The sequence below is a fragment of the Pelecanus crispus genome, chromosome 2, assembly GCF_030463565.1.
Source record: "Pelecanus crispus isolate bPelCri1 chromosome 2, bPelCri1.pri, whole genome shotgun sequence".
NCBI classification, from domain to species: domain Eukaryota; kingdom Metazoa; phylum Chordata; class Aves; order Pelecaniformes; family Pelecanidae; genus Pelecanus; species Pelecanus crispus.
Genome location: NC_134644.1, coordinates 165,178,522 through 165,194,169, shown reverse-complemented (window position 1 = coordinate 165,194,169; position 15,648 = coordinate 165,178,522). Strand labels below are relative to the sequence as shown.

At 39.0% G+C, this 15,648-nt stretch overlaps 1 protein-coding gene across 1 annotated transcript in view; it reads left to right on the top strand.

Annotated features, from left to right (window-relative positions):
* The window catches only part of CYRIB (CYFIP related Rac1 interactor B), a 79,291-nt gene that overhangs the window by 36,686 nt on the left and 26,957 nt on the right, over window positions 1-15,648 (top strand). Inside the window, 1 exon segment of the mRNA XM_075704792.1 lies at window positions 11,424-11,460. Within this exon segment, the coding sequence (XP_075560907.1) occupies window positions 11,424-11,460 (37 nt within the window).

Genomic DNA, 15,648 nt, shown 5'->3' with positions numbered 1-15,648 from the left:
AGAAAGAACCACTGGCATGTAGTATGTCACAATTTGAGGTACCAAAGCACTGTATTACCAACACACATTTTGAACCACATTGTAATTATCTGATAGTAATTTTTAGGTTAATCCTTTGGATTATTCTGATCATATATGATGTGAATAAATAATGTATGTCTGTCACTAAATTTGAGTGCATAGCTTGGCCCATACAGAAAACTGAAAAGCTCATTAGCCTAGCAGTGAGGGGTCTTCTGTCCATTTCCCTACTTTGGCTTCCCTTCCTACCCTGTCATCCACCCATCTGTCTCTGAGAGAGAAGTTTAACAGGATGGCCGTGCTGAGTGAAACTGGGTAATTCTAGGAAGTAGGTCTTTTGTCTGCAACTCTGGTAAAGTATTTGTCTTAATTCAGCATTTCCTTTAGGACCAAGCAGTGCTTTTGAGCTCAGGAGCAGCGCTCACTTGATCTCACTGAGTTGATCTCACTGTTTCCAGCATTAACTTTGGTCTGCTGAGAGCCTACTGAGCTCTACCACATTTTAGACATGACCCAGGTCTCAGCTGAGGCCCCCAACTCTGGGAATATGCTGAAAAGAGAATGTGACATGTGAACACCACATCCCTGGGGCAGACTGTGTCTAGGTCTTGCATGACTGGTGCCAAGTGAAAAATACTAAGCCAGCTGGACCTTGGTGTGGTGCAGTGCCGATTTCATCCAGGTGGTGTTTCTTTTGGTTATGATGTTTCAGCTGTCCATTGTCACAGACACTGAAGGATATACAACATTTTAGTGTTTGCCCTGTTTTTCTTGTATTAGCTTTTCTTTTTCGTTAGGTTAACTTATGTGTATGGGATTATTTTTCCCGAGTATCAGTCATTCAGAAAAGATCTTGATAATTATCTCCTGCTTTTACATATAATCTCTGATAATTATTCATTCTTATTTTATAGCTTTATCTCTCATATGCAGCTTGGACTTGTCTGCGTGCTTGAAGATTTAAAAATCTTTCCATGCAACTTAGAATTGTTCCCTTGTAATGATGATGGGGAGATGTTTTGAGCAAACTGATTAACATGTTGTGGAGTCCCTGTTCCAGCACTGATACCACAGTGTTTGTGGATTAACAGGTTTTGCATTTTGTGCTAATTTTAATAAACATGAAAACACCTTCAGTATTATGTTTGCAAAGTGGAAGCAAATGCATACCTGTCATTTTCTTATTAATTTTGAGAACACTTTGTTGTGGCTTGTATAGCTCTTATAAGAGTAGCATTTGTCTGGCTGACACATCTTTAAGTGTTCTGCTTCCTTCTCGAGAGATTCTTTAAAATCTCTTTGGTAACTTTTTTAGTCTTTTAGTACAAATCCATTACTATGTATTAAACTTAAAGAGCCAGAAAGTTTGTTTCTAGTTATCCCCATACCTGTGTGACTACAAAAGGTTGGAAGTGAAGGACGTCATTCAGAAGAGATACTGTGTTGAGTAAGGTCACATTGCATGTGTTACAGACTTCTGTATGGCTTTGACTGTCTGGGGAGTTTATGTAAAGTCAAACATGCTGCAAGAAATATAAAGCAAGGATCTGTTTTGTTTTGCTCAATGCTAAATGTTTCCTTTATTAAATGAGGAAATAGGTGTTAAAAAATGTGCAGCTTTTAATGTGTGCTTTCAGAAGGATTTTTTTTTTTTAATTCAGGGAAACCTATGTAACCAACGTAGAAAGTGGTAAAGTTACAAATGCTTCTGAGCAACTTGAAAAGCTTTCACCGCAGAGCCTGCCAGATACCAACAGTAGGGTAATGTGGGAACCATCAGGGGTAAAAGAATAATCTATTGCAATGAGGCTATATACTGTAAATACATGAAGAAAAATGAACATTTTTATGACAACTGAAACCACTTTTACTTCCCATTTGTGCCACAAGCTAAAAACAATCTCCTTTGGTAGTGTCGCTCTAAATATATTGCAGTAGGTTTGCCTATAAATTCTGTTTGCAATTTGGCAGAGCTTCTTGAATTGATTTGTCGTCCATGTGAAAGTGCATTTGTTGAAATGGTTCATAGTATATGGAGGTTAAGTACTTTTTGTGTTTTTGACACTCACTTTAAAATATTTTGGTAGAAATTCTGATCATTTTACTGATATTCTACCAGAAGGCATTTATTTTGTACTAATACTGGTACCTAAGGCAAGAAAGAGGAATAGCTGACAGTTTTTTAGGCTGTCTCCTATTTATTTGTCGTATTTTTATCTTGGGGCTTGTTTAATGTGGCTGGTTGTGATAGCATGGGAGTAGATGGAGAGGCTAAAAGCTTTTGTGCAATTCTGTGCTTTTTGAAGTCTAATACTACATATTAGCAATTGATGTACATAATCTGCCTGTGCTGACGCAATATATTGTGGTATTTTTTCTCTCATGGTGGACATTAAATTACTGAAAAACCTTGAATGAAGATGGTAGCAATCTGCAAATGATCAGCGACAGGGTTTTTTTTTTACTGGAATCAAGCAAATTTCAGTGTAGAGCTCTTTCAAAATATCCTTCCTTTACATGCAGTAGTCCTACTGCAACAGTTAGAGTAAGTTTAAAAAGTGAGTTTTGAATCTGGTTTAATAGCTCATTTAGTAAACTGTGTTCTGCTTGAGACTTCACTAATGCAGATTTGTTTATGAAGGTAAAGCTGCTGTTTTTCTCCACCTGTAAATAATTGCTTAGGGCAACATGAACTGTTTAATTCTGTTTGTCCAGTGAGCCTTCAAATTAAAGACATTAAGGGTTGTTTTGATTTTTGAAAAGTCACTTTTAAACACTGGCAAAATATGTAAACTTTTCTCATCAGAAAGACATTTGACCTGAAAAGCTGTGCTTGTTGGGACAGGTGACTGGACTTTTGTATTATGTTTTATGTGGTCTGTTCTATTAGGTCAATGTCAGGTGTTGCTTATTTCACTTCCTGACTTACAAGACTCTTGAAATTTCCTTTGACAAGCATTTTAGTTTTTGTGTGGGTTTTTTTGGTTTTGTTTGGTTTTTTTTAATTCTGTAGGGACTTAGACTATTAATAAGTAGTCATTCAGATCTGGTTAATATTCAGCTTACTGCTTGACCACATAACTGCAGTTTTATTATTTAGAGGCGTAGAATATCTCAAGTTGGAAGGGACCCATAAGGATCACTGAGTCCAACTCCCTGCTCCTCACGGGACTACCTAAAACTAAACCATATGAATAAGTGGTGTTCAGATGCTCCCTGAACTCTTGACAGGCTTGGTGCTGTGACGGCTTCCCCGGGGAGCCTGTTCCAGTGACCGACGACCCTCTCGGTGAAGAACCTTCTCCTAATGTCCAATCTGAACTTCCCATGATGCAGCTTGCCTCCTTTCAGCTCATTGTGGAATTAATTTTGGAAATTATTAAGCAGAAATACTGTGCCACTGTTGAGACTCGGCATCGTTAAATTACGATGCAGGAATTAAAGACCTTGTATGGCTCCTGTTTTTTTTTTTTTTTTCCCCTGACTGTTGGACAAGGCTGTTGGATACACACAATGGCCCAGACACTCCCATATTATGTCTCCTACATTTGTTACCCTGTATTCTGTAATTTTTGTGCATGCTTCCATCTTAAATGTTAGCCAGTAAACATTTGAGGTCACAGGTTAAAATAACTTGGTTAGATTTTTCCTTTCTGGACAGCTAGTGATTGATATGATTTCTTTTGAGTATTCTTGTTTGTTATTTTTACTGGCATCTAATCACTCATATTTTTCTTCGTAATAGAATAGTCTGAAACTTCTATTACTGGAATGTTATCATAGAACCATAGAATGCTTTGGGTTGGAAGGGACCTTTAGGGGTCATCTAGCCCAACCCCCTGCAGTGAGCAGGGACAGCTTTAACCAGATCAGGGTGCTCAGAGCCCCGTCCAACCTGACCTTGAATGTTGCCAGGGATGGGGCCTCCACTACCTCTCTGGGAAACCTGTTCCAGTGCTTCACCACCCTCACTGTAAAAAATTTTTTCCTTATATCCAGTCTAAATCTATTCTTCTTTAGTTTAAATCCATTATTCCCTGTTCTGTCACAACAGGCCTTGCTAAAAAGATTGTCCCCATCCTTCCTGTAGGCCCCCTTTAAGTACTGGAAGGCCGCAATAAGGTCTCCTCGCAGCCTTCTCTTCTCCAGGCTGAACAACCCCAACTCTCTCAGCCTGTCCCCGTAGGAGAGGTGCTCCAGCCCTCGGATCATTTTGGTGGCCCTCCTCTGGACCCGCTCCAACAGGTCCATGTCCTTCTTGTGCTGAGGGCCCCAGAGCTGGATGCAGTACTGCAGGTGGGGTCTCACCAGAGCAGAGTCAAGAGGCAGAATCACCTCCCTCGACCTGCTGGCCACGCTTCTTCTGATGCAGCCCAGGATACGGTTGGCTTTCTGGGCTGCAAGCGCACATTGCCGGCTCATGTCCAGCTTTTCATCCACCAGTACCCCCAAGTCCTTCTCTGCAGGGCTGCTCTTAATCCCTTCATCCCCCAGCCTGTATTGATATTGAGGGCTGGCTAGCTGATATGAAGTCTTCCCTTTTTTTTTTTAATTTTAGCTGTGGCAGCTATCACAGATGTTTCCATGCAGGTGTGTAGGTGGAGCTCAGGGCAAGCTGGACATGCTTTCAAGAGTCTCGCACTGTGACAGTTACTTTGCCCGGAGCAGGGCTCCTCTGATCCTTTTTGGCAGAAACTGTTGCTTGTGCCAAGGCTCTGTCATGGAGTCATTCTTGCACAGTGTTGCTCCTGGCTTGTGCATGAGTTACTGCTATGAAGGAGCTGCCTCTGCTGAGACTTGCTTAGTGGGGCAATGCTAGGGACCTTTGGGAGAAAGCTTTAAAGAAAACTGCTTTAAACCCCCTTGCCTGCTCAGCTCTTGAGTCCATGAGAAGCATGTGGCAAAATTTACTGCTGTTTGGTTTCCATGAGAAGAGTTTTTCGGGCTTTTTAAAAGCTAGTCTGTGTTCTTTGAAATCTGGAATAAACAAATCCATTGCCTGTGAGCAGCAGAGGTGGTGTCTGTGAAACTTGTGTAGCTCTAGCCTAATCAGCTTAGGTCTAGATTCATCTTACAGTTTTATATATCAGAGCACTAACTATGGCTTCAGCTCCAAATTTCTGATACCGTTGAGGAGCCAGTTTATGGTTAGAACTCGCTAAAACCAGTAAAAAGATGTTTTGTGTGGTAAGTTACTCTCTTCTCTGGTTGGTTTCCTTTCATGATAGAAGTTCATTTCTGTTCATATGACTTAGTATAGTCCTGACAAAAGTGGTTTACCCTAGGCATAGAAATCTAGATTATAAGAAATAAGGACTCCTCTGTTTAAGTGTTACTGAATAGGGCTATGGGTCTTGGGGTTGCTCAGAGCTACTGAGCAACTACTAATAATATTGAATGGGAAAGCCCTTTTGACCTTTTCTTGTCTTACTGTTTTTATTACGCAAGTGGATGAGTATTGCTGCAAACATCCTGGGAGAGGGTACGCTTTTGTTTCTCTTATGCTGATAACGAATCAGAACTCTCAGTCTTAAACTTTGCCATATACCTAAGAAATGATATAAATTGTGTAGCTGAGATAAAAAAAGCTGTTGAATCACTTGGTATTCAGGAACACTTTACAACTGGGTGTTAACAGCATAACATCAAAGGAAGCATCAACTGCAGAAAAATAGCATTACGAAGTAGTCATAGGGAAGTTAGATGTGCAGTAGATAGCAAACGGCAATATCGTTTAATGTAAAAGTATCTGATATCTCTTCCTAGCTTAGGAATACTTAAGTACTTCTTTGAGGAGTGAAAACCTGAATGCTATATAGTTCTTCAGAATTCTGCTTGTGTAATATACCCAGTACAAAATCACTCCAGGATTTAGATTTATGAAAGTTTAAAAGAAATACAGGAGATAATGTGCAGAATAATAATATTGACTATAGTATGGACTATTAGACACAGGACTTGTTTCAATAATTCTTACAGGCTTTTTCCTCCCCCCCGTAAAACAGGAAGTTGTGTAGCCTGGACTAACAGTTCTGCTCCTCACCCCACTGCCAAAAAAACAACCACCATGAACAAACAACCCACCCCTGCCCCCCAAATTAAACAACCCACCCCTGCCCCCCAAATTAAACAACCCAAAGAAGCCCCATCTCTGTTTTCCTAAAAGTTCTTACTTGTTTTCTGGTTACCCAACGTTTAATATGCTCACTTGCTTTGAGAAGTGAAAAAGTTTATTTGGAAATATTTAAATTAACTTTCTGATCTGGTTAAAAAAAAAAAAAATCCATTGTACTTGGTCTTCAGCTTGCAGCTTTTTTGTTTCTATGTAAAGCTTTGACAAGATATAAAAATGAGGATTATGATAGTGGAAACAGTAAAATGAACTAAGCCAAAATAATGGCTTGTTGTAGAAAACATACCTTTAAGTGGATGAAAAATAAATTTTCATGCTGAATATTAGTCTTGTATGTGTGTGAATATCCTCTTCTGCCATACAAGCTTTGCAGTTATCTGTGGTTTTCCCTCTTTTTGTTTGTTTGTTTGTTTCGATAAAAGGGCTATATGTATATAAACTTGTCCCCCTCTTGTTAATCTATAGTGCAGCATCTAAACTTCCTTGAAATATTTGCTTCAAAGCAAACCTGCTGGCTTCTTGCTACATTCCTTTTGAAGCCAAATCTTCAGACTAGGCTTTAGAGAAATGGAAACAGTGCTTTCTGGACCTCACTTGGAGTGGGTATGTTGAGTACTCATTTGCGCTCCTAACTTAGCACGTGGAACTGAGAGTGCCACTGGATGTTTGGATGTATGGTATGAAGAGCTGTATGCTAGTATAGCTGTGTAGAAGATGTGTTATATTGGTATAAATGCATTTTAATCTGTGAATAAAGGACAAAGCATAACGTGTGCTTTTGGCAGGTGTCTAAAACCTCTTGAGAACGGCCAAGAAAGCTTTCATGTCAGATCACCCTTTCTGTCATTAAATTATAAACCTAAAACATGGGTTTGAGTGTAGCAAGTAATAGAAGATACTATAAGACTTCACTGAGAAATTATATAGGATAGGGAAAGGCTTAATATAACAAATAGACTTTTAAGATACAATTTAGCTTCTAAAGGATAAATAAAAATGGAGAAAAAAAGATTTGAGCTGAAGCTTTCTACAGCCAGAAGTCAAGAAGGTGGTTTTATAGCAGGCAACCAGTAGATTTGCTTTGTTATGAAGAACTAAGGTCACTTTGCAGCAGTGATAGACTACCTTTGCATAGACTTAATCTAATATTTGATTGCCATACAGATATAGCAGAATGTTCTTTTAGAATCACTGATGTTAACATTGGAGTTCGCATCTATTTAGCATCGAACCATGGGTTCATCATCTTCAGATGCCCTGAAACTTCCTTTGAAACATGATCTTAGCTATGATTGATTTTTTTTATAGCTTAGCCATCTGTTATTGTTACTAAAGTAAAAATCAAGTTTTATTACTAAACATTTCTTAGTGTTCTTTTTTTATTACCCACAAGATGTGGGATGTATTTGACTTGCAGGTTTTTTTTAGACTAGGCTTGGGTTTTATGTTTTAATGTGTGCTTCGAAGAGTGACCAATTTTTGGAGTGGTTTCCTCAAACTGAATTTCAAGTCTGTAACTGAAGCAAGAGAGTAGAAGTGTTTAAAAATTGCCAGAGCAGTGCAGTCTTTGAGCTGGGGCCTGTTCTGTTCAGCAGTGTGCAAAGGGCAGTTACGATTCATGGGCTGAGAACATCTGTGCTGTAGTCCCACCTCTGGCTCGCACAGAGTTCAAGTTGGTGATGCTTATGAAGGGAAATCCTAGTGCAAGCTTGAACTTCGAACAAGCAATTTAAACATTTGCTCTGTGAAAGCAGCAGAGTGGATTGTGTTTTCAAGACTATGAAAGCCTGAGTGCCTAATGCCTCACATGGAATACATGAATCCTGTACAAGCTTTCTTTAATAAGTGTTGTAAGCTTTATGAAGTAATTCTTTTTCGAAATTCCCTGACGAGCTGGGGTACCATTCGAGTACACAGAAAGCAATGTAGATTCTTCTTGTAAAGTTGTTGCTGATTCTTTCTTACTACTTAATGTTTTCAGTTCTTAATAGGCAGAGAAACCCAAGTGTTGGAAAGCCTGCAAAATCACCGTTCTTGCAGCAAATCTTGACTGACAGTTGCTGACAAGTCTATGCTTGTGTGTAGAGGCTTCTGAATTAGTTCAGTCAGGGTTGGGCAAAAGACATTGTTTTCATACTGGGCATTAATGGTTAGCTTCTCTCTTCTGAAATCTGTTTTCATGTACTGCCGAGTTAAGCAGCATCAGTTCCAATATGAGGTGGATACCCAAAACACTGAGCTTATTCAGTGGTTAGCCAGTTATCCACAATGATGCCAAGTTTACTTAGTGCATATTTTATATTTGGGTACTATTTGACTTGTGTCAATTACAGGCTTTTCCTCTGACAATGATGCTTGGTTTCTTCTGAAAATGAATAGCTGCGGTTTAGATGATTCACTGTCCCTCTCTAATGGCTGTAGATGTTTTTCTGCATTTGTTCTCCAACTGTTGTGACAATGCTTTGAATTCTGGTTGTAGTTGGCCTGAGATGGTAGCATATGCTTTGACCTTTTTCTGCTGTGGTGAAGTTAGGCTGCAAGTCAAGGGAGGAGTGGGGAATGTGTAATAGAGATTCCTAGGATGGGATGCATTAATCTTTCTGCTGTTTGACTCCATCAAATGGTATTTTAAAAAGGCTAAACAAAATCCATGAGCTGTTAAGCCATTGAATAAAAGGTAATTTTCCTTCCCAGAGCTGCTTCTCTCTGTAATATAATGTTAAATACTTGGCTGCCTCAGAATCACAAGCAATTGAAAAAATGGCTGGTTCTGTATTATTCAATTTTCACTACCTATTAAATTATATAGTATACATATCTCATCTTGTGCCTGTTGGTATTCTTCCTATATTAATCTGCAGATCCAAACCTTGAGAATCAGTCAGAAGGAAGCTCAGATGTTTTGCAGATCCTCTGTACTAACTGGGAGAACCCAAGTGATGCACTCTGAACCTAACAGTAGACCATTGTTCATTTAGCTACTCTTGTGTCTGAACTAAGGTGCATCTGGAAGTGCAAAAATTAATTGTGTAAAGAGTCCATCACACTGTTAATATCACATCTGGCCATTTTTAATGGATGTTCACTGATTATTCCCCACTGAATGCTAGAGATCTGCAAGTCAATTTCTTATCCATTTAGTGCTTTATATTGCATAGAGCTAACCTCTAAATTTAAAATATCGTGTGATGTGGAGTCACACTGTGCAAAAATCAAATATCTATCAGCTTGCCAGTATAAACCAAGTTGGTAGCATCACATGTGGTCCGTCTGATTGATCTGTTTTGCATGCAGTCATGCTCATTGGTACTAAAAGATAGGAATCCACTTCATGGATTACTGTGCTAACATCCCTTTGCCTGTTACTGATGATAGTCCAACAGACCTATAATTCTCAGCTTTCCTGGTTGCTTTCCTTTTGCCTAATGGCTCTACTGTGGCCTCTGCTAGGCCATTCACTCATTCATTGAAGCCTTCAGGACAAGCTACCTGAGCATCAGCACACTTTTCTGGCAGGTGGCAAGTGCTTGTGATTATAAATGCAGTATTCTGTGCAGGAGGATGTAAGAGCTGACCAGTTCTAGGTTTTTTTCCTAATAATTTTATCAGTTGGAAATTTAGACATTTCTGTTAGTAATGAACTAATCCTGTTAGGAAACATTTTTTTAAAAAGTCCCTAGCCTTGCTGCTGTACTGTGGTGAGGTTTTTTTTGTTTTGGGGCGGTTTGTGGGTTGTTTTCTTTTCTTGTTACTTTCATATTTATTTCTATAGTCTGGTCATTCTAATGAATTTGGACTTCTCCTTTTTGTTTATAGCTCAATGAATTAAGTTTAACTCTCACCCAAAATTATCTTAACCAGAGCTCTTGGCTACCTTCCCCCCCCCCAAAAAAAAAATCTATTGTAGGTATAATTTTTTTTGTGTGTTCTTAAATGTTTCATCCTATTTGATTTTTCTGTCACTTTTTTCTTATTTCAGGAAATCAGCTTTTTGAAGTGATACTGGGTCTAACTTTGGTTTTGGTTTCTCTATTCACAGTCAGCTATGTTCATCCTTAACCTACAGGGGACCAATGTTTTCCAGTCAGTGTTTGATTTTTGTTTTTGGTTGCTTTGTCCCAAAGCACAAATTGAGCAGTCTGCAGTCATGAGGAGGGGGGAAAAAATATACTTAAAATATGCCTAGTGAGAGTGGGTGAGTTTTAGGGAAGTTGTGGCAGCTCTTACAAAGATAGTGCTGTTAACCATCTTTTCGTCCTGTGAAGTCGTCGTCGTCCTGAAGTGCTAGCTTTTGCTCACTCCTGAGAGAGCAAAGGGAAGTGGAAGCCAACTGGCAAAGGAAAATGCAGATGCTACTCAAACGTCAAGAAATCCTAGTCAAGGGGGAAGCCTCTTTGAGAGAGATGCATACGCTGGAAAGGAGAAATAAATTTCTACAGTTGTAACAGTGTCTGACAGTTGTCTTTTTGCTTATGTTCAGTTCTGTGGGCCGTGAAGAGTTGTTCTCACTAGGGTCTCCGCTCCGCTTCTTGCCTATGGTGCTGTAGATCTTCAGAGCCTTCTCTAGCTAATGTTACACTATCATTTCCTGTGAAGCTTTATGACATACTGTAGTACGCCATATCTTCTCCTTTAAACTGTACCGTTAGAATAATAATTATTTCACAAGCCTTAAGATAGTGGTTAATAACGTGTATAGCAGACTGAGGCTGTCCAAGAGCACTAGCTTTCTTCATTAAGCAAATGGTTTTCAGTGGTGACTTGAAAATGCCTTCTCTACAGGTCAGCATGCAAGCCATGAATTTTTTCAAGAGCTAATTTGTGTGGTTGAATTAAGAATCTTGTGTTGCTCTCTTTCTTTTTAAAGTTTGTGCCTGCAAAGTGAAATAGAAGTGGAAAAATTTGCCGTTGGTATTTTATTGCAGCTTTGACTCTTTAGTAATTAAATTTATTACGGGATATGTGTTCTTATGGATTATCTAACAGCAGCCGCCTTTTTCCCTAGAAACACATTGTTTGCCAAATAGTGTTCCCTATTTATTTATATGCCTGGAGATAAAACACAGTTCTGCATTATATTTTTTAACATATTTTTAAACAGTCACAGTGGCATATAGATCCAAAACTATGTTTATGAAGTAGATGCAGAAAAATAGTACACTGTCTGGAACAGATGCATGTTTGCTTTTTACAAGGTCATGTAGTATTACATTGAAGAATTCCGGTGCAAAAGAATGAATTTTCATAATCTCTTTTTCTTTTAAAACAGACTGGAGGCCAAGAACAGAGTGCAGCACTGGCTGTAGGTAAGAATTGATACTTAGCCTGCTTGAAAACTCTCCTGATAAGTAAGATGCAAAAATTATAATATGTTAACAGACAGAAAATGGGACTGAGCTGAATATTAGCAATGTTCTCTTCAAGAACTCCTTTTCCCGCATTTGCTTATACAACTTTTGAAACTCCTAGTGTTCACTAGGAAGTCCTGATGTATATCCTAATTTATGCCTCTCTGTGGTTAAAGATGCTAAACAAGGTTGCAAGTGTTTGGGTTTTTTGCTTGCATGGTACCTCACCACACAACCTGGTAATGAATTTGAAAACTCTTCATCATAGCGATGTGAAGAAGTCCCATTGTTTCAATAAAGGCATTTTTAGTGTGCACGGAGTATAGTAGTTTGGCCACATTTAAAAACTTATCCTGGAAGACTGTGCTTAAACTTCCTGGGAGATGTGAATGAAGAGATAATGGTGTTTTTTCTTGCTCAGTCTCTTTAGTAAAGTTACTGTGTAACTTCAAATCCTTCCGGAACCAGATGCCTTATACCAGAAACCAGTATTCTGAAGCGGCTTGTAAGACTGAAGAGGCAGCATATGCTCATGTGAAGGTTTTAGCTTTTAGTTTTATAACCTGCTACTTGTCATCTAAGCTACTGCATAGAGTATGTGTGTTCACGTTTATTGTGCTGTGCCAGCGTAGCTAACTATCTTCTGTCAGACTGGGAAGATAATGCTACCAAATATGAGGTAGGATTTATTTTTCTTCCATTTCTGATTAATCGTCAAAAAGCTCTTTGAATTCTGGGGAGCTGATTAAATTGATTTATCATCAGTTTTGTTGACAACAATAGAAAACCTTTCCAAGTGCTGTGTCCAAAACTATTTGAATACCCCATTCAGGAATTAAGAATATACGGCATTATAAATGTGTCACTAAAGTAATTGTCCCTTATTTTAGTGCATGATTGACGTATTAAAATACTTGTTTTGCAGGATCGCTGGTTTTGATGAGATTTACATCACATTTTTGTAATGCTTAGGAGAGCTTATGGCAATGCTGGTCAGACCTTCTAGCGTACTCTCTTGCCTCTCTGGGGTTATGGAATGAGTCTAGGAACTGGGCAAGCGTACAGAAATGTTCTCCAAATCTACCAATAAACTAGTAGAAAAACATCCAGTGCCAGCAGTAGTAGTACCTTTTTCATTTGGTAGCCTTTACTTCTGAAGTCATGGCTAATTGTGTTAGCAAAGTTGCAGTTTGAACTAGTGCAAACTTTTATTTACAGCATCGTGTGCATTTGCAAAGGATACATTGTGAGAGTCACTAAACTGAGTCTGACCATGGGTCCATTGATCCAAGTACAGTCTCCAGGAATTGCCATCTTCCCCCTGCATGTGCACACTTGGTTTTGCTCATCCTTTCACACCCCCCACTTATTCCTCTACTAGAGCAGTGCTGGTTCTGCTCAGGAAGGTGAGAGTCATCCAGAAAAGCTAGCAAAACTCAAGGGGCATTGCTGGGAATGGTACTGCCTGCAGAAGGAGGAAGTCTATCCAGCTTACAGCTACAGCACATGGCAATAAACTTGTATTTTCTTTGAAGAAACTGTGAATCAACAGTATTTCGGGTATTGAAGGGAAAAATATTTATAAACCAAGGTGGTGGTGTCCACTTCAGCACCCTAAAGTTCAGGTGTCTGACTGCTGATGCTTTCACCTTCTCCAGCTGTGCTGAGACAAAGTAGCTGCCAAAAGCTTAACAGCATCTTAAACCAGCTGGGAATCACCAGTGTGAAGGGTTTGAAGGGACTGGCAGAAGCTTTCAATAGGAAAGCACCAGTAAGGTAACAATGGTAAAGATCTGGACGCTATTGAAAACTTTGGTTAAGCTCAAAGAATGGGGCAAACTTAACTGGATGTCACTTTCTGAATAAGGTTAAAACCTGGAAAAAAACTTAGTATCCAATAAAACCTGAACCTTCAAATGTGAGCAGATGCCTAGGGAAGAGTGGGAACAGGGAGAGCATATATTGGTGGTTCTTCTACTATGTAAGTATTTTCAGGTCAGGTATTTTTCTGAGCCAGACGTGACTATTAAATGTGTTCAGTATTCTTTAAAGACTTTCTATTCCTCATATGTACCTGGTTTTCCCCAAGAACTGCTGCAGACTCCTTGTGAGACAAGGTGGACTTACAGAGTTCACAGATGGACTGCTGCAGGAAATCATAACTGCATGATATTCTGCATACTTGCTACTGATCTTAACAGATTGCAGGTTGTATAATGTCACTGGAGAATAGCAGATGTTCCTCCATATTTCCAATAGGTGGTTGAAATAAATTGACTTATGCTATCTTACACTTATGGGACACCTTTAGTTCAATTTTTAAGATTAAAAGAAAATTTGAGGTATGTTGGGAGGGATGGAAAATGAGATAAAAGATGATCAGATTTAGCACAGCTAGAGGAATGTGGACCAATGTGGTCTGGTTTTGTTTGGTTAGGTTTTTTTACACTTGCTTTCTAACAACAAAAACTCTCCAGACTCAGTAGAAGTAGTTGATGCTATGCCTCATGAGGCTATCTGAAGAAGTAACCGGAAACAACAAAGATGGCTGTAGAACCTTGATGTTGCAACAAATCTCTTGTGAAACTTTAAAGAAGCAAACAACCATGTAGAGACCAATTTTATCCCTTTGTCCTGCCTAATGCCTGTCTGTTTTGTTACTGTTTCTGAAAACAGATGGGATGGGAAGGAGTATCATTCTGCTAGTCATCTTCTGTTGTACCATCAGTAACTTGATGTGTTTCATTAGCCTTCTATATTCTGCAAACATACTTTGTCTGGCTGGTGTCTCAGAAAAAGGAAACTCCACAAAATAACTAGAAAGCTCTCCTGAAATATGGAAATCTGCCCTTCCAGCTATGTGATTTGGAAGGCCACAGGACTTCCCTTCCTCCTTGGTAGTTCAAAGCTGGTGTGTCACTGAGCTGAATTCACAGTTGGCTAGCCAGCGTCAGGTTCATACATGTAAGGTTTGCCGTTTACTACTGTGACATTCCAGAAAAATCCCTTGAGATAGAATACGTCAATGAGTATTTATATCCATCAATTTGATGACTAGATAACTTGTCATAATATTCTTAGCGTAGGATTTGTAAGCCAAGGCACCGAAGGGATGCGACAGTTCGGAGCCAAACTAAAAGAAAACTTTTCATTTGAGTATTAAAGAGCACTGCAGGTGATTGTACTCCTTGTCCTAGTACATTAGATGGCAGTATTACCAAGCTGTTTGTCAGACCCTCAGTGCAACTTCATCCACCTTGGGTACTAAAATGTATGGGAGTCTGATTCTTATAGATGGGAATTCAGCTATTTTGAAAGAAAACACATTTCCAAATAAAACTAGGCTTGAAACAGACTGCTTTTTCACAAGTGACATACCAACTAAAAGGTGGCAGTTCAATTGGACTAGACACTATAGTGAAAAGTTGAGGGGTTTTTTGTGGGTTTTGGTTTTTTTTTTCCCTAGCAGATAAAACTTGCAGGTTTTGGGGGTTTTTTTGTTTGTTTTTTTTTCTTTACACTGAGATGAAAATATGGCAGGAGGAGGACTTATACAAATTATTGTTATTGTTGGGTTGTTTCTTTTGGGGGTTTTTTTGGAGATGAGAGCTTGACAGCTGTTAAATTACAGGCTGACATCGTTGAAACATGAAACTTTCTTTGTAATGTGGTAGTATAGCACAGTTTTAACAGGCATACTATCTTTTGTAGAGTAAGAAGCTTTTCCATAAAACAATAAAAAAGCAATTTGTAAATCTGCCACATGTCTTGTTAAATGCTTTTTTGCATCTTTATGTACCTGATTAAGTAGAATGTTCTCAGCTTACTTTGAAAAAAGACAGACTTCAAGATCAGCCAGTGTTTTCATGATACTGTCACAATATGGTGGACTAAATGCAGCATTTGGGCTGGAAGGAAATTGGTGGCTCTTGGAGCTGTAAAGGCGCTAAGGTAGTATGAACACATTTGTTACAAGCGTCCCTTTCTCTGGGAGATCAAATTGTAAGGTAGTGACCTCTGTTGGAGGAGCTACAGCACTGCAAAAGGCTTTTAAGATTCCAAACTTTGAAGGACAAAGCGAAGTGTAAATTGCATTCGAATGTAAGTGTCCCTGAACTAAAAAAAAGTATTTTTCTTCTGATGGTT